General features: G+C 38.3%; 1 protein-coding gene across 3 annotated transcripts in view; it reads left to right on the forward strand.

The window, feature by feature from the left end:
- The window catches only part of ppp2r3a (protein phosphatase 2, regulatory subunit B'', alpha), a 160,665-nt gene that overhangs the window by 137,773 nt on the left and 4,722 nt on the right, over window positions 1–18,170 (forward strand). For 2 of the 3 annotated variants that reach the window (XM_065276331.2, XM_065276332.2), the window contains 8 exons: window positions 12,339–12,605; window positions 13,085–13,188; window positions 13,286–13,388; window positions 15,113–15,187; window positions 15,901–15,987; window positions 16,067–16,223; window positions 16,337–16,385; window positions 16,475–16,564. In XM_065276331.2, coding sequence (XP_065132403.1) covers window positions 12,339–12,605; window positions 13,085–13,188; window positions 13,286–13,388; window positions 15,113–15,187; window positions 15,901–15,987; window positions 16,067–16,223; window positions 16,337–16,385; window positions 16,475–16,564 — 932 coding nt within the window. Of the gene's footprint in view, window positions 1–8,756; window positions 9,389–12,338; window positions 12,606–13,084; window positions 13,189–13,285; window positions 13,389–15,112; window positions 15,188–15,900; window positions 15,988–16,066; window positions 16,224–16,336; window positions 16,386–16,474; window positions 16,565–18,170 lie in introns of those variants that run through there. The other variant, XM_065276333.2, reaches the window with a different exon arrangement.

Below are 18,170 nucleotides of genomic sequence, written 5' to 3' on the forward strand. Positions count from 1 at the left end.
TGTTGTGACTACTGAGGAGGTCAGGCACACCTGGATTAATCAGTTTGTCCAATAATGGAATACAGGAAACAAGGAGCTTGCTGAAGTTCCGGAAGTAGTGCAGCTGGGCATTAAGCCTATTGATGGAGCTGTCCTCAAATGGAACGGGAGACTTTTCCAAAGTTTGGGACCTACTACGGAAAAAGCGTGATCAGTGGAGATGTTTTAAATAAATCAACTTAAAATTAAGTTTAATGAAATAGATATTTTAAGTTAAATATACAATTTTATGGTTCAACCTAATAGTTTTTAATAGTTTTTAAGTAAATGCTTTTATAAAACATATCCTCAAAAAAAAAGTGAACTAATGCTTTTTAGTAAAGACTACTGATACCAACTTGATTTGTCTGCTACACCCGCTAAAGGTTCTATGTTAAAGGGACACTCAACTTTTTTTGAAAATATTGATACTACGCAATGTCCGAATATAGTCCCCTGCTATTGAAAGTTACAAAGGGACTATTACGGCAACAAAGTCCTTGATTATTACGCCAGAATGAGAGTATAGTTCCTAGCATATCTGCCTAGAAATTGCAACTTTTAATTTTCTGTCGGTCTTAGTACACGATGTAACTACAAAAGAGTCTTAAGTTTTAAATAAGAAAAATATCGAAACTCTTTGGTTATTTTTTAGCGCAATGCTAATGTTCTAATCAGATTCAATGGATTATGCTAAGCTATGCTAAAAGTAGTTAGCCTGGCTCCACCCTCCTACGTGCTTCCGCTTAATTTTCATTTCGCTTCAGCAGTACGTCTGGGATAGCTCTGTAGAGTTTCGTTTTCTCCTGCAAAAATCTGCAGGACCAATCAGCGAACAGATCGGGGTGGCTAAGAACGATGACGTTGAGGTCGTGCGTCAGTTTGAGTTGTAGTTCAGTAATGGCAGCGGAGAAAGACGTGAGAAAAGCTATTCGGTCCGTTGTTGCAAAACTGCCGAATATACACAAGTTAAAGCCGGAGCAAGAACCAGGTTTGCTAATTTTTGTTTGTTTGATTATTCTGCATTGTTGTTTCCGGACGATTTCGGTGCATGATATACGTCACGACCACACGTTAGCGATTGGCTTTGGCAGATCCTGAGTGACTCTGGGCAGATCCAATAGTTTTAAACTTCAACAATGGACCCTCCTTAACGGAAGTAACGCTTTTCAATGGAGCGTGGCCAGACTCTCTGTACAAATGAAATGAATGTACGAGAGTCTGGTTGGACCACGCTAAAAAGTAGTACCGCCAGACCCGGAGATCAGCTGAATGGATTCCAAAATTATAAAAATCAAATGTTTAACTTTAGGGTAGCTGGAAAATGATCCTATTTTCAAAAAAAGTGAAGTGTCCCTTTAATACAACTTAACCTGTTTAGTTTTACGGTTCATTGAATAAAGAAGCTACAAACGTTGTCACTGGGTGTACCTTTTCAAAAAGCACTTGTCAAAATGTCAAAATGGTACATTTTAGGATCTTTTTAAAAGGTACAGTCCCAGTGACAACTTTTGTACCTTTCCTCTGAGAGTGTACATACAGTAGGTTTTAAAGCAAAGACGAAAGCTTGATCTCCCATCTCAATGTTTTCTTGTCTCATCACTTTCAGTAAGTGATCTAATATAACTGTGCACCTCCTCTGTGCCCCATCCAACTCTAGTCTCAATGGCCTGTGCTGCACTTGCTGTGCCATAAATCAAAACACTAGGCAAAGCTCCGAAAGATAAAAAATGTAATCGAATAACTAGCTATGGGCAGCAGTGCATATTTTCTTTGTATCCTGAGTAAATATTTGCTCCAGCGGACCTAGAACTGCATCACATCGCCAACGTCAGTCGCACATTGTGACATCATAATATGAGCCTGAGGTGCAGATAGGGGTGTGAGGGACTGGGGGCACACCGTACATCAGCTGGTGATGGCATCCCAACACTGTGCAACTGAGACCTGCAGAAAATTAATGGAATGAAAACATTATTATTCCCTCAAACGTAACTAATATAGTTCAGTCTGTTCAGCATTGATGAGTATCAAAGCCGCTGCTTCAATCACTGCAAACTATTTCCGAAAGGTTATGAAGATCAGGTCATATTGATAGGTCATAGGTGTAGACATTTGGAGAACTAGAAGATGACACCTTTATAGCGTTCCGATAGCTCTGGCATCCCACATAGCGCATTCGCTGTTAATTGAAGACTCGGCGTGGTTGCGGTGTTTGCACAGTGTCCAATATGATGAGAAGAAGACAGGTGTGATGAGCTTGGCTCCTGCCAGCGCAAGAGCACCCTCAGGACCCACAGAGCAATCCAGAGTCCCGGGCACTGTTACAGCTTGTACTAGAACAAGCCGGCCGGTGTAAGTGGGCAGACAGGTGTGATTCTGAAGTGAAGGGGGGGGGCTAGTATTAACTGTCTTCTTGCTCATAGGGTTTCCCGGCGTTGAACGGCACTGCTGGACTCAGCGAATGCACTTACATGCTTGCATGGACAAGCCCCTCTCTACTTCAACACCCAAAACTGTTTCATAGCCCAGCCAGCCGAAATAACTCAGAAGACAGGCCATGACTTAGACCATTTTAATCTGCAGCCTGTGGGAAAGAACCTTAAAAATCGAGATTTCAGAATGCATTAAAAAGAGATTATTTGTGTGCGTTTCTTTTGTAATTCTTGTTTTATTGGTTAAGAGAGCTTTTCTGCTAAACCCATAACAACAATTTATGGACCCTGTCTGTGAAATCCAGGCTAAATCTAATTATGAGATTAGGAGCATCAATGTTTGATTTCAATCTTTGACATGACCTTACTCAGTCAATATTAAAGATACCAAGGTTATATTTTCACAGAATGTTTTTTACATTATATATCATATTATGTAGAAATCAATAAATCACAAAAAGTATTTTTGCTTAATATTCATAGATTACGTGACATTTATCATTTTTCTTAGACAGGAAAGTTTAAGTGGAATAGGAAGTAATATGCAGATGAAATGATAAAATTTTCATCACCATGACACAAACACAACCACATAACATGTCGGAGCACATGCACATGCATCTTTGACAGCCCTGAATTTATTTTACTGTTACACAAAGTTTCCTGGGCGGTGAGTCGTTCAGGAAACTGATGATAGCTGAAGGTGTAACATATGTGTATATATAGTATCTAATTCAGTCTGAATGTCACACGCTTCCACTATCACATTCCAGCAGTTCTGATAGCATAGACCTCAGTTCACACATCTAAATGGTCCAGGCCAAGCCAATGAAGGACATTCAGACCAAGAGATTGAACAGTTCTTGGCCAGCCCTGCACAGACAGCCTTCTGTTAGTCAAAGAGACAATGTGTTCAAATGCTTAAGGGTTAAGCATGACTGAGATGGTAGGGGAAGGTTTTTAGAATGTAACCCTGGTTCCAGAATAAACAATGTTGGTTCCAAAGATCTCAGACAAGGTGACACTTTTGGATTCATATTGTTTAACAGTGGAGGACACCGAATGCCTGGCCTGCCCTGGTGTTTTTTGGCAATCTGCCATGATGTGTCAAGCATCAGGACTTCACAAGAAATGTAATCGAAAATACACAAGCCTTGCAGTTGTGATCTTCTTCATATTAAGTGTGCTTGATCTTTATTTTAATAACTTGACAGTGTTAGTTTGATCCGTTATGTGGAATGTGAGGTCAATTTGCTGGGGGACATTTGAGGTCATTTGTGAAATTTTTTATCCCTAATTGGTATTTTGTGCATTCCACCACTGTTATTTATATTGTGATGATGACTCACTTTTATGTTTTAAATCTATATAATTTGGCGTAATTATATAGCATAATAATTTAAATTGTTATTTGGCATAGTAATTGATAAAATACAATAAATGAACAGTCTGTTCATTATTAAAGAAAAGACGTAGGGTCACAGTGCACAACCAAATGCTTTTCTAAAAATATTGTCAGGTTACAGTACTGTAGGTCAGAAATTTTTTTTACTTGACTTCTTTATTTCTCATGTCTTTGCCATGACAATCTGATGGAAAGACCTCTTTAATGTTTGTAAACATTGAATGACTATCGGTTGCGCGCGCAGCATGGGGTCAAACTGTTCATACCATCCCATCCAGGTTTTCTAGTTTAATCTGAAAAAAAAAACAGTGCTGAAAAAATGTCTTACCTGAAATGAAGTGAGCACTACAAACACAAGCCTCTTTGATCTTTGCATTGTCCCAGTCTGCACGTTTAATTGCTTGCTGTCACAGATGTTGTATTTTTTTTATGGATACGATTCTGCGGGAATCCTGAAAAACTTAACGGCAGACCTGGTGCGATTTTCACAGCCCACGACGCATTTTTGACGATACCGAATAATACACAACTCAACCTGCTGTAATGACTTTTCTGACCCCGACATGCGCAGTGGGGCCTGTGACGTGAACTGTGAAGGGGTCTATAGACCTGTATGTGTATGACTGCCATTTAAACTCAGTCCAAAAGCATGTTTATGATTAACCACAGTCATGTTAACAGATGTCTTTGTGTAATTCAGCCCTGGCCATGGTGCTGCCATAGTTTTCATGCTCATGTGAAACACATGGGTTATAGTGCTTGCCTGGTGATGCAGGTTTGAGTTTGGACTGTGTCATTTCCCTTCACTACACCCTCATTATTTATAGCTGAAGAGTTTAGATCCAAAATGATGAAAATCATTGCCTCCTTGTAAGTCGCTTTGGATAAAGACGTCTGCTAAATGTCTCAATGTAGATGCAAAGCCCTTTAAGTGCGTCTGACTTTTTTTCTTGTGAATTAGCATTTTCATCAGGCTCTTATATTTAGGTTCAGTAATTTCACTTTAATGCCAATGAAAATTATTTTAGTATTTTCACAAATGTCACTTTAGTCATATCATTGGTATTTAACAAATTTGACTGTGTTTTGCGGCAAAACCCTCTAAGTGTATGCAAAATTTTTGGCAAAAATATAAATAGTTTGGTTCTAAAATGCAATAAATCTATTTTCACTAATTTGGTTATGTGTTTTCTATTCCAAGAAAGTGACAAGATAAAACCATTATCTTCTGTTACAAACTTTTACATAGCATATTTAGGTTATAATAACATAAAAAATTCTAATCCATAATTTGATTTTCAAAGATTTATTTTAAAAACAGATATTTTTTTCTAAAAAATGCAGTAAATCCTATAAATTTTGTGCTATAAATCTATTGAATCAATATAAAAGTTATTTTTTAAGTAACAAAGTAAGTTGATTGACATATGACAGCCTCTGAGCTTGGTCAATAGCCTACTAATACTAATACCATACAGGCACTGGACCAAAAATACATTCAATCAGTCATCGCTCCCAAAATGAATTCAACAGGTCATAATGTTAATGCTATAATTACAACAACAACAACAAAAGAAAATGTCATCATGAACAAGAACATGAACAACAATATCACATTAGATCACAGAATGTCCAAAATGACATTTCCCTTTCATTAAACTTCCATTAAACTTTTAAAAAATAATGTAAAGTTTTTCATAAGATCCCTGGGGTCAATGACAGAAGCTTGATCCTGTCATGTGAGAACAAGCAAGAGCCGACATTTTTCCTTCTCCCAAGTGCCTCTCATGTAAATTATTAGATTTTGATGGCTTTCATTTCTTCCCCACCACAGAAAACCACGAAAGGTTTATCAGTGCCATTAAAAGTATAATTTTTTTTTTGTTTGTTTGTTGATGATGAATAAGGCTACAAAGTAGATGAGGAAAACTAGGATTCTGTGTGTATTCAAAGCGCTGGCATTATTTACAATGTGTGGAATAGTGCGCTGTGATTGGTTAAGCGGATTTATTGCATTTTGCAAAGAAGGAAGACTGAAAATTGAAAGAAAGATGACAGAATAACACGTCAGATACAGTGGGGAAAATATGTATTTGACACATTAGCATTTTTATCAATGAGGGGATTTCTAAGTGGGCTATTGACACAAAATTTCCACCAGATGTATTTCATTGAATTCATACAAAGAAATCAGAACATTTAAGTATACAAGTTGAATCATAATAACTAAAGTGAAATGACAAAGATTATACTCCAAGTTGACTCCAGGATGACTCATGATTTTAGATCTAAATTTGCAGTAGTTTTAAGCAAAAATAAAAAATCATATCCCAAGACAACTAGGTGTCGCTTTGATGAAACTATGCATGAAACCTTAGGTTATGACTGTGATTACATGTGTATGACCATATGGCTTGCTTTCCATCAAAGCTTTTGTTTAACTATAAGGCCAGCTAGTGACACAGGCAGTCCCTCTTTTTTGTGTGGCCTGGCCTCAGACTCTGACCATACATGGGTGTGTCTCATCTGGTAAAAATATATAATTTCGTTGATGAGTTATAAACATAATACTGTATGTCTAAAAACACTATGATGTAACCTTTTGCAGTTTTTAGCCATTTACGATGGGAATCGAATCCTACAATGGTATCGAATCGATCGGAATAACACTCGCAAAAATATTCGTGATAGTTTTTAGCGCTATTTTGCATCGCTGGACTAACTGTAAGATGAAACCTGTCATGTTTTGTATCATTGAACTCGGCAACGATTCAGGGCCCTAAAGAAACAACTTTAATACAATACATCAATCGAAGCCAAAGTTATAGGCATGAAAAACATTTGTCTGACCAATTTCACCATCTTGTAAAATTTGTTGACACGTATATGACAACGGATTGGTGTATCAACATTAATTCTGTCTTAAGTGTCTCTAGAAGCTACATACCGAATTTCATGGCATTCGGACAAACGCTCTAGGAGGAGTTCAAAAAGTAAGTTTTTCATGAGCAGAAATGAGTGAAAATATGGACTGTTGGTGGCGTTAGCGGGTTTGAGAAAAAGACTCCAAATTTGCTGTGGTAACTATTTGGACTGCTCTCTATCTTTGTGCCAAATTGTTACGGGCTGCCATAGACTTCATTAATAATAGGAAAGAATTACAATTGGGCACTGACCCCCTAAAAATGAAGACACTGAATCACACATTAGGGGATGCTGTGATGCATGTGGCTGCCAAATTCGTGTTGTATTCAGGTCCAAGTATTCACAAGGCACCCAAGTTTGAATGTGATACACTGTCGTTTCACATTCGTCTTCCGTGCACTTTGAGGACTTTGCTGAAAAAGCGGCATGGCCTTTCCTTAAATCCTGAAGGCTGATTAAGCTGGCATGAAGCGAACGTATTTAATAAACATATAATACACGCCAAGAGCATTCGGTTGATATCATTATCTTATTTTTGACGCAGGTGCCGTTTAGCCTCCTTTGCATCTGAGCTCTTAAGTTCTTGTTCCAGAATACATAATTAAACCGAACCACACAAGCTATAATCTGCGTCTCAGGTCGCTCGCTTCATAGAAGAAAAGTGTATTAACACTCTATTCACAGCTGGTTTGTTTTTCTAGTTAAGAATTGGCAAACACAAGATCAAGTGTTTCGTTACATGCACTTGATACTGATTTCAGATCTCATCTTCTTCACCAATGGCATTCCTTTGCAGTAGAAGAGTTTAATGGCATTAGCAGCAGGCAGGGCTCTGTATGTCACTCAGCCCTGCCCACAGCAGAATCTTGATGTGTTTGATATTCTCCTGACAGCTGCCGGAGACAGAACAGGGAATGCTGGGATTGCTATGTACAGCTGAAATGTCAGGAGGCCTCCTGTGCAGAGGGTGTTATTTATAAGGCTTAAAAGAAAGAGGAGAAGATCTGCCGGGCGTTGGAGCTTAGTTACGCAAAGGGATCTACTCCTCACCCCGTCTCCATCACCTTTCCTTTATATCTTCTTGAAAAGTTAATTGGTTTATTTGTCTGGATAAAATGTAAACATGGATAAAACAGCTGTCTGGCAATGCAGCCACACAGCGCCCACCACTGTTGTTTGAATTTTGGAAATATAGACACTGGATGATTAACACACACAGGCACTAGGTGTCGCTTTGCACTTCGGTTTCTTATTCTCTATAGTTAAATTAGAAGGTGTATTAGTTAGTGTACCAACCTGGTAGACTTGACTGTTTGCACAAAGTTTGTCAGATGCACTTTGTCAGCAGGTCAGCCTAGGTGAGCGATAAATGCAAGTCACTGATTTATATACAGTACCAGGGCACTGACCTAATACCAGTGTTTTGGACCGGTTTAGATCGCAATTACATTTGTGCTACATCTTACATTCATTGATCTTGTGTTGCCATGCATTGCTAAACCAAAACCAAACTTTACGTTTTTTATAGAACATATTTTGTTTGTTTTTTATGAAGAAAACTTAGCAACTAATGAGAAACGTTTGCATGCAGTGCATCATTTAGGTTTTGCCTCGAGTGTGCACCAAATTTCAATTTGTCGGTCAGTCAGAAGCTTTCTAGAGCGGAAAGGAAGGTCTGTGCACTTCAGATGTTGATGTTATGTTATGCTATAGGTACAGTGCCCTAAAACATAACAGGCGCATCTATTACTCAACTCCCAAAGTGCACCCCATGAACCCCTGGGTGCTAGATATCGCAGGCCTTCTAAGCTAGCTCTCTCTCTCTCTCTCTGTCCTGTTCAGCACGTAAACAAAGTCTTGATCGACAGCAATTTGCACTTAGGCTAACTTTAGCCTTTCTGTTTGGAGGTGGGAGGGAGCTTCCATTCCCAATATACGACTTGCTCACCCATACACAAATGTGCACTGCACAGACATTTGACCAAGCTGATCCCCTCCCATTCGTATCACTGCGTTCAGCCCCCTGCTCTTCAGGACAGGACAGGACAGGCGCAGAGTGGGTACTGGTCCGGGAGGCAGACCCCGGAGTGGCTCATGTTTCGCAAGCCTGGGAACCCGTTGGCTACGGACTTGATTTGAGATTTGTAGTTTCGAAAGGCTACTGGGAGGCTGGCGGCCTGGCCTCTTTGTTACAATGCTCCTGGATTCCAGGTGTCACACTATCAGGCAAAATTTCAGGAATAGCTCCATGCACCAAGACGCATCCTGGATGAATCCTGGCAAATAAAAAGTTTTGAAGCGTGGTAGCACCAGCAAGTGAGCGTACGACGGGGCAAAACTTGGGAGCGTACAAGTGCCACTGTCAGTCAACGGAAATTATTCCCCTGAACGGACATCTCAGAGGACGTACTTTGTTCATTACATTTTGGGCTATTTCTCTTTAATCATTTTTGATCCTTTGGACATTGCAAATATGATGATCAAAGAGGCTTCGTTGAGGGAGGATCCCGACCTGCGGGGGGAATTGGCCTTTTTGGCCAGGGGTTGTGATTTTGTTCTCCCGTCACGGTTCAAAAAAAGGCTCAAGTCTTTCCAGCAAGCCCAGGTCAGTAGGCAACCTTGCGTTGTGGACATCTGTAGTTCAGCAAAGAATGCTGTGGCTAACTCTCACATGCCAGGAAAGACAAACTATTCACAGGCAGATACCAACGTGTTTATTAATAGGACAGTAAGAGGGGGTGAGGCAGGGCAGGAATACAGTGTCCAAGTGTTGCGCACGGGAGCTTTGAGGAGAGGGGGAGGGTACGGACTCGAACCACAGCTGCTATGTTCAATACTTGGTGCATGAAGGCCCGCACTGCTCGCTGTGGTTTTTCATCAAAATTTGGTTGCATTTCAACAGCTGATGTTTGATTGACAGGAAGAGAGTGCTGTTCAGAAATAAATGGTTTTAAGTTTGTGCTATGACTGTAGGGTTTTGCCCAGCGACTAAGAATAAGAACAGAATGTTGGGACTATGTATAGAATGTGTTGAACATTTCCACAGCTTGTTATTAGAAGTTTAACCTTGGTGTTGCAAGGTCTCTCATGAAAAGAATGCACAAGTAAACTGACATCAGCTGTTTGCTGTCAATGTCTTGCCTGTAAATTAGTTTGTATGCATACAGTGTTTTTTAAACATGTCTGTTGAGACCGAAATGCTTCATCTTGGCATTGCTTTACTGTTACATCAGTGAGAAATTATAGCTGGAAATATAAAAAACCAAACACCTTAGAAGAAGGCCGAGTTATATTTACGAGGGCAGAGGCCAGTATTATTACTCAGAAGTTCTTGTCAACACATTGGCAGGAAAGTTGATGAGGCCAGCTATGGTTTTACTGACAATCCATCATGAATATGTTAGGAAAATGAGATGGCACACTATATCAGCATTCACAAACAGCAAGTGCCTGAAGAAAATTTTACACATTCTCCAGCTCCTAAAGTCTAACGAAAATGATTACATCTCCATCTTGATCCCAAGATGAACTTCTTCTACATAAAAGACATTATTTATTTGTTAATTTTGCATCACATGTGTGACCCTGCCAATGAAATCCAGGCCAAAGTCTCATAATCTAATTATAATGTTAGGAACATCAAAGTTTGATTTCATTCATTGATTTCTATCAGGGGTAGACCGATTAAAGCAACACCAAAGAGTTTTTTTTACCTTTAAATAACGTTTCCAAAAAAGTTTCAGTGGTTCATCCACTCAAAACAGGGTGAATGGCAGTTTCACATTCGCTTTGCAGCCCTCTATCGGCCAAAACCGAACTAAAGAAGTTTCCAACCGTCAGGTAGTGGTCCTGTAGTTCGAGGGAAAACTACAAAAACTTGCTTTACGGCAGACCTACAATCCAATCAGAGCCAGCTATGCTGCAGTATTTACGACAGTGCTAATGAACAATTACACTTCTAACCTGTAGGGGGAGCAAAGAGCAATAACTCTTTAGTGTTGCTTTAATGGCGATATATACTAATAATACGTGGCCGCTAACTATTCTGAATCGCACAGCCGATATTATTCACAGCTATTTCATGTACTACGGCTTTTGATCAGTAAGTCCTTATCGATCTAAAATCACTGTTAGTTTGAGTCGTTTAAAACATGTATTTGAAAAAGCAACAATCGTTTCGTTACACATAATCATTACATATTCTTTATTATCATGAAAATACCTGAAAAAGGTTTGAAGATCAGCAATATAAATATATCAATAAGCCATTTCCTGGAGCTACGTGTCATAGCTGTGTGTGTATGGTTCTTCGTCTGCAGCGCATATTGAGTTTCTGCACGAGAGCACCCTCTGGCTTTTGGATGTAGCAGCATTTCACCATAATTCATTGAGAAGCATAGCAAGCATCATCGGCAGATATATCGGTCCACCCCTAATTTCAATCTTTGACATGGCCTTACTAAGTCATTATTAAATATATGAATATGATTTGATTTTATGTATACAGTGAATAACAAATAAATGACTTTAGCCGGGTTTTTACAGATTCATATATTTTATAAATACATAATTATATATACATATTTTTATTATTCTAGGCTTAGAAGTATGTAAGTAAACACTTATAATAAGATGTGCACTATATGGACAATACATTGACAATATATTTGGATAACGTGTTTTGAAGTTATTCATCAATTGTTCTTGTCATGCGAAATTAGGGTCATCATAATGATGTACTTACACTATTAAAAGGTGCTTCACGATGCCATAGAATAACCTTTTTGTCTAAATGGTTCTATAAAGAACCTTTAACATCTGAAGAACCTTTCTGTTTCACAAAAGGTTCTTTGAGGTGAAAAAAGGTGTATAAAAAGGAACCAAAAATGTTTTTTCTATGGCATTGATTTAAAGAACCTTTTAAGCACTTTTCTTTGTGTATTTAAGATCTAAAGAGAGAAGTAAAAATTTATTTTCAAAATATTTAAAGAAAAAATTGTCTTGAACTCTTGACCTTAAGTTTAAATGCTGTACTAGGATGTGGTTAGTTACGTAACACATCATGTGTTATGACTACTGTTGTTATTCATCATTGGGCTGTATTGAAGATCCTTCTCTACATTCTAAAACAATTGGTGCTAAATAGCACTAAAAGCTTGTAATCATATGTTAACCATTTTTAATGCTATATAGCACCTATAAAGAACATATGAAGAAGCATCCAGGGGTGATGTAGCTCCACTATAGCACCAGATTTGGTTCTATATAACACAATCTACACAGGTGCTATATGGCACTCAAAATGGTTCCCCTACGAGCCAGTGAACCATTTTTAGTGCAATTTAGCTTTGTTTTTTTAGAGTGTATGTTAACATCATCTCTCATAATCTCAGTGTACTTCAAACATTTCTTTAGTTGTTGTTTTTTTAGCTTTTCATCTAAGATCTTTTCTGAATTTCATTTCAGCAATTACAGTACTGTATACAACATAAACTGTTGTCATATATATGATGTCTAGATACTTTCTCTTTTTAATTGTCACTCTCTCTCAATAGATTCAGCCAGAGAAGAAACCTGGAACACCTCCTCCAACTATTGCACCTGCACCCTCCTCGCCAACCCCAAGGCCCCCCAGCCCTCCACCGGCCAAAGTGGTGGTCCCTCCCCCACCACCCTCCATAAACATTCCACGCTTCTACTTCCCCAAAGGCCTTCCAAACTGTACTGCCAACTTTGACGAGGCCATTGCCAAAATTGAGGCGGCCTTTACCGAATTTGAGGAGGAAAAAGCTGACATTTATGAAATGGGGAAGATAGCAAAGGTACATGTAAATGATCAATTGTTTTACTGAATGAGAGTCATAATGTCTAAACTGATATCATTGATCTTGGGTTGACAGTTTTGGACATGAAACCTGACACTTGTTTTAAAACGTCCTTGCCACAGGATTGCTTGCCGAAAGGCATTGCCATTTTACATCAGTAACCTATTTTATCTTTTCACATCGTCAAAATTCTTTAAAAAAAAAGTTTACACTCTCAGAGTTATTCCCCAAAGTAAAATGATTTTACTGCCAAAATAATGGTTGTGTTCAAACAAGTTTCCCAAGCACCTTCCCTGTCTGCTTAAACATAATCATAACACTGCATTTGACTCACATATACCTAAATACTAAACTATGATAAAATAAAGTATTTGAAGGTATTCAGGTGAAAAACAGATTCATGATGCTCATAATAATTTTGGCAGTCTGGTTTTAGACCGTGAAATGCAATGTAAGCATTTTGTTTATTTTCCCAGGCATGTGTGTGCCCCCTTTATTGGAAAGCACCACTGTTTATTTCTGCCGGTGGAGAGAGGACTGGCTTCGTTTCTGTTCACTCATTTATTGCAACATGGAGAAAGTAAGTGCACATCACTTTAATAAACAAAAAGTGCTTTTTAATGTGTTTCTTATTGTGCTACAGGATTAAGAATTTCAATGCTATCCCTTATTCACAGGTTATTGCACAGCTGCTATGATGATGCATCCAAGTTTGTTTACTTGATGGCCAAACCAGGCTGCAGTTACTTGGAACAAGAAGATTTTATTCCTCTGTTACAGGTTGGAGTAGTACTCTTATTAAAGCTTTTTATTAAAGATCCACTATGTAGGAACTGTTTATTGCACGGCACTCTAAAATGCTTGATTCTGATTAGTCAGTCACGAGATTCCAAGGTATGTTATTCCCAGATAACAACCACCAACCAACGAGTTTCGTTGCAAAACGAGATAATCCGTTTTTAACATTTTTTGTCAAAACATGTTTATTATTATGTTATCATGTTATTAATTTGTTTTATGGTGCTACTTAGCTGTATTTTTTAAGTTATGAAGGTTTAAATCAAAACAAACCAACTGCAGTTGAATTGATAGTAATTGGAATGCACAACCAAAAACGAGATTTCTGAAAATTGTAAAAAAAACTGAGTTCTCTCGTTTTGCAACGAAACTCTTCAAATATTCTTATTTTCCAGCTCCCTTAGAGTTAAACATTTGATTTTTACCGTTTTGGAATCCATTCAGCCGATCTCCAGGTCTGGTGGTACCACTTTTAGCATAGCTTAGCATAATCCATTGAATCTGATTAGACCATTAGCATCGCGCAAAAAGTAACCAAAGATTTTCGGTATTTTTCCTATTTAAAATTTGACTCTTCTGTAGTTACATCGTGTACTAAGATCCCCAGAAAATTTAAAGTTGTGATTTTCTAGGCAGATGTGGCTAGGAACTATACTCTCATTCTGGCATAATAATCAAGGACTTTGCTGCCGTAACATGGCTATCACGCTCTGCGTAATATCATTCCGCGTCCTGCAGCCATGTTACGGCAGCAAAGTCCTTTGCTGAATGGATTCCAAAACAGTAAAAATCACATATTTAACTCTAGGGAAGCTGGAAAATGAGTTGTCTTTTTAATAACATATATGACATTATATTTACAAATGATTTAAGCAAATAGCGTGTTTGTGATATATAAACGTCTTGACTTATCTTAAAACCAGAAGTAAACATGTTTTTCTTGCGGAAGGTCTGCATTTGTTAAAAATTTGCAAATAAAACATTTCAAATCGATATTTAATGCTCCATACCTTACTTATGAGGTAAATAGCCATAATGTACAGGGAGCAGGTTGTTATCATGAAGTAAGCACTGACAGGGTGATCAGGACCTGTTTGAACACAATCATTATTTCTGTGATAACAACCTGCCGCCTATAAAGTATGCCATAAAATACTTTTCTTGCTTCAAGAAATGTGTTCTTGCTTTAATCTGATTTACAGTTATGAGCCGACAGTAATGATTGTTTATTTGGAGTATTAAGACCTGGATGTTTTTAGATACACGTTTTGTACTGTTGGAGTCTTTTATGAACTACTAAAAAAGGAGAAGTGTGTACATTTCGCCAGTGGTCCTTATATATATATTAAAAAAAAATTGAAACAAATGCTATTATTCAACTAATGGCTTAACATTTAATATTATGAATAGTCAAAGCATTATTATCTATAGATTTATGTTGCTTCCAAAAAGTGAAATCACATCAAAACCAGAAGTTTTAGTGTTATAACTTACTGCAATAAAACTAAATGTATTATAAGTAATTGTAAATTATATTCATGGCACTAAGATCTTCAGTCTTAGGTTTAATTTTGATAGCTTTAATGATATGGTATTGTGTGTTTTGAATTGCAACCCTAGAGGTTATGGGCTATTGGATAGACTTTGTAGACTTAACCAATTATAGATGGAGATGCTCATTTCACTTTTGTTTTTTTGTTGATTAGGACATAGTGGACACTCATCCAGGACTGACGTTTTTAAAAGACGCTCCTGAATTTCATTCCCGCTACATCACAACAGTAAGTAACATCATTAAGACCTCCATGACTCCCAACAGGAGATATTTCATAGTGATTGGGTTACAGGAATGAAAGTCTTGCTGTCACTTGAACACACTATTAAATTCTTTGATGTAATCTTGTATTTTCTTCAATTGCTTCATTATTATTTAAGCATCAGTTTCATTTAGCAGTACCGTTACTTTTCTTTGTCTCGATTAATCATCGGTCTGGCACCTGGAATTTTTATTTTTAGTGTTGCTTCAATGTTTCAGTCCTAAGTTTAAAAGTCTTATTAGCTCGCTGAGGTGTTTGCGGTTAATCAGATATAGCTATTTTAGCCGAGCTGGTGGAGCGTCAGAGCAGTGAGACATGGAGCCCAGTGCGTCTGTCTGTCTGTCGGTCTGTCGGTCTGTCTGTCTGTAGCGACAGCTGCAACACGTGCTGTACAGGGAGGGAGCAAAGAGAAGGGCAATGGCGTCATAATGGCCTGACATCACGGAAAGACTGATGCCACCAACGGGCCACTGACTCTGGTCTTGCACAAACCCATATTTAGACACTTTTTGTGCCCTAGTTGTCTGGGTGACACACCCTGGTATCATTGTTTTGTGTAATAGTGGTTCCAAATCCTAAATTGGCTTTTTGATAATTGATTGAAGTTAACAAAACAACACTTACAGTCTCATGCATTATACTCTATAACTTCATGATGTCCTCTCTTTCCTATCCAGGTGATTCAGAGAATATTTTACACAGTTAATCGCTCTTGGACAGGCAAGATCAACATAACTGAGCTCAGGAGAAGCAACTTCCTCCAGGTACGTGATATTAAGTGCCACCATCGCTTCAGGACCTCAACATAAGAAATGTTTTGCTAACCCAACTCTCTCACTTTAGACTCTCGCCCTGCTTGAAGAAGAGGACGACATCAATCAAATCACAGATTATTTCTCTTACGAGCACTTCTACGTCATTTACTGTAAATTCTGGGAGCTGGACACTGACCATGACCTCTTCATCGACCCCAAAGACTTGGGCAGATACAATGACCATGGTAAGTAAAGAAGGAACCTGTTGCTATTTAAAGCAGGAGATCTTATACAGCTTCAGTTCAGGTATAGGAAAGTTTTTGATGGATCTCTGCCATTTTTTCTTTTTATGGCGAAGCTTCATCAAGCAGAATCATTGAGAGGCTGTTCTCAGGAGCCGTCACAAGGTAGGACCTGTCGAAGAGAAATAAGCCAATAACTAAGCTTTTGGTTAGTTTCCATGTTGTTCTTGATTGATCATTGTTTTCTACTCCAGGGGAAACTCGGTGCAGAGAGAAGGGAGAATGAGCTATGCTGAGTTTGTTTGGTTCCTCATCTCAGAGGAGGACAAAAAGAACCCTACAAGGTATTCACACAGGTCAACCAAATGTTACTGTGCATTCACACCGCCACCGGCGAGAGTGTCAATAAAAGCTCTGGCTGCCCTGCTAAAGAAAAGGTGTAGTGGACGCTCTGACGCTCGAAAGCATTCTCAGAACTCCTCTCAGGCGGAGGTTTCCGCCTTCCGATTGGTTGCCACCGAACATTTCCGCCTTCCGATTGGTTGCCGCCGAACCGCGTCATATCTCATTACCATAAAGTTGAGCTGATTTCAACTCTCCTCGACGCTCACGCTGTACATGACGCGCCGCTGCTTGCCGGAGCTCGCCGCCGGCTCTCATTGAAAATTAATGACTTCCGGCCACTTTAACACTCTCGCCGGTGGCGGTCTGAATGCACAGTTATACAGTGGAAACATGGCAGCTGATAATATGCACAGGATCTAGATCATTTTTAAGAACATTATTAAGTCCATAAAGGTGAAATCACTGCGCACTACAATAACGAATATCATAGATCCATAAAAATTACAATATTTTCCAAATAAGGACAGAAAGATTTGCACATCTTTTCCTTCTTGCTGATTTTTTTATTTTTTATTATGCAACACACATGAAACAAAGATTTTGCCATACTGCCTAATTTTACAACGTACACTGTTTTTTGCACTTAAATGTTTAAGTTCAAGTTCAATGTTTAATCAACTTAAAATTACAATTGTTTCATTTCAACTTTATTGACTAGTGACTTTTTTAGCTAGAAAGTATAAAAATAAAGTTAAAATAACTTAAACTAATTCAACTTAATTTTTTACTAAAAATTGTAAATTCAATTAATTGATTAAACTTAAATGTTTAAGTGCAACAAGCAGTATTTTACAATGAACAGTGGATCTACAGGATCCTGTTGTGATTTCATCTTTAATGACCTGTTTGGTCAAAAACATGTCGTTTTTTTAAAGGAAATCCTAAAAGGTACTTGGACGCTTAATCCACACTTATTGTAAAACCTCAGTCGGTTAAAAGTAATTTCATGTTTTTTAGCAAATGCCACTAACCCCCAGTTTCACAGACGGCATAAAGGGACACTCCACTTTTTTTGAAATAATCTCATTTTCCAGTTCCAAACTCTTCTGTAGTTACATCGTGTACTAAGACTGACAGAAAATTAAAAGTTGCGATTTTCTAGGCAGATATGGCTAGGAACTAAACTCTCATTCTGATTTAATAATCAAGGACTGTCATAACATGGCTGCTGTAGAACAATGATATTATGCAGCAACTGAAAATAGTCCCCTTAGTAACTTTTAATGGCAGGGGACTATTTTCGGGCAATGCGTAATATCATTGAGCCTCCTGCAGCCATGTTACGATAGTTCTTAGCTATATCGGCCTAGAAAATCGCAACTTTTAATTTTCTGTCAGTCTTTGTACACTAACTACAGAAGAGTCAAGTTTTAAAAAGGAAAAATATCTAAACTCTGTGGTTAGCTTTTTGCGTGATGCTAATGGTCTAATCAGATTCAATTGATTGTCCTAAGCTATGCTAAAAGTGGTACCGCCAGACCCGGAGATCAGGCTAGTCATAGACTAAGGCCCTGTCCCAAATGGCGCACTTCATGTGGACTTTCG

This window comes from Paramisgurnus dabryanus, chromosome 6 (genome assembly GCF_030506205.2).
Source record: "Paramisgurnus dabryanus chromosome 6, PD_genome_1.1, whole genome shotgun sequence".
In the NCBI taxonomy this organism is placed as follows: Eukaryota; Metazoa; Chordata; class Actinopteri; order Cypriniformes; family Cobitidae; genus Paramisgurnus; species Paramisgurnus dabryanus.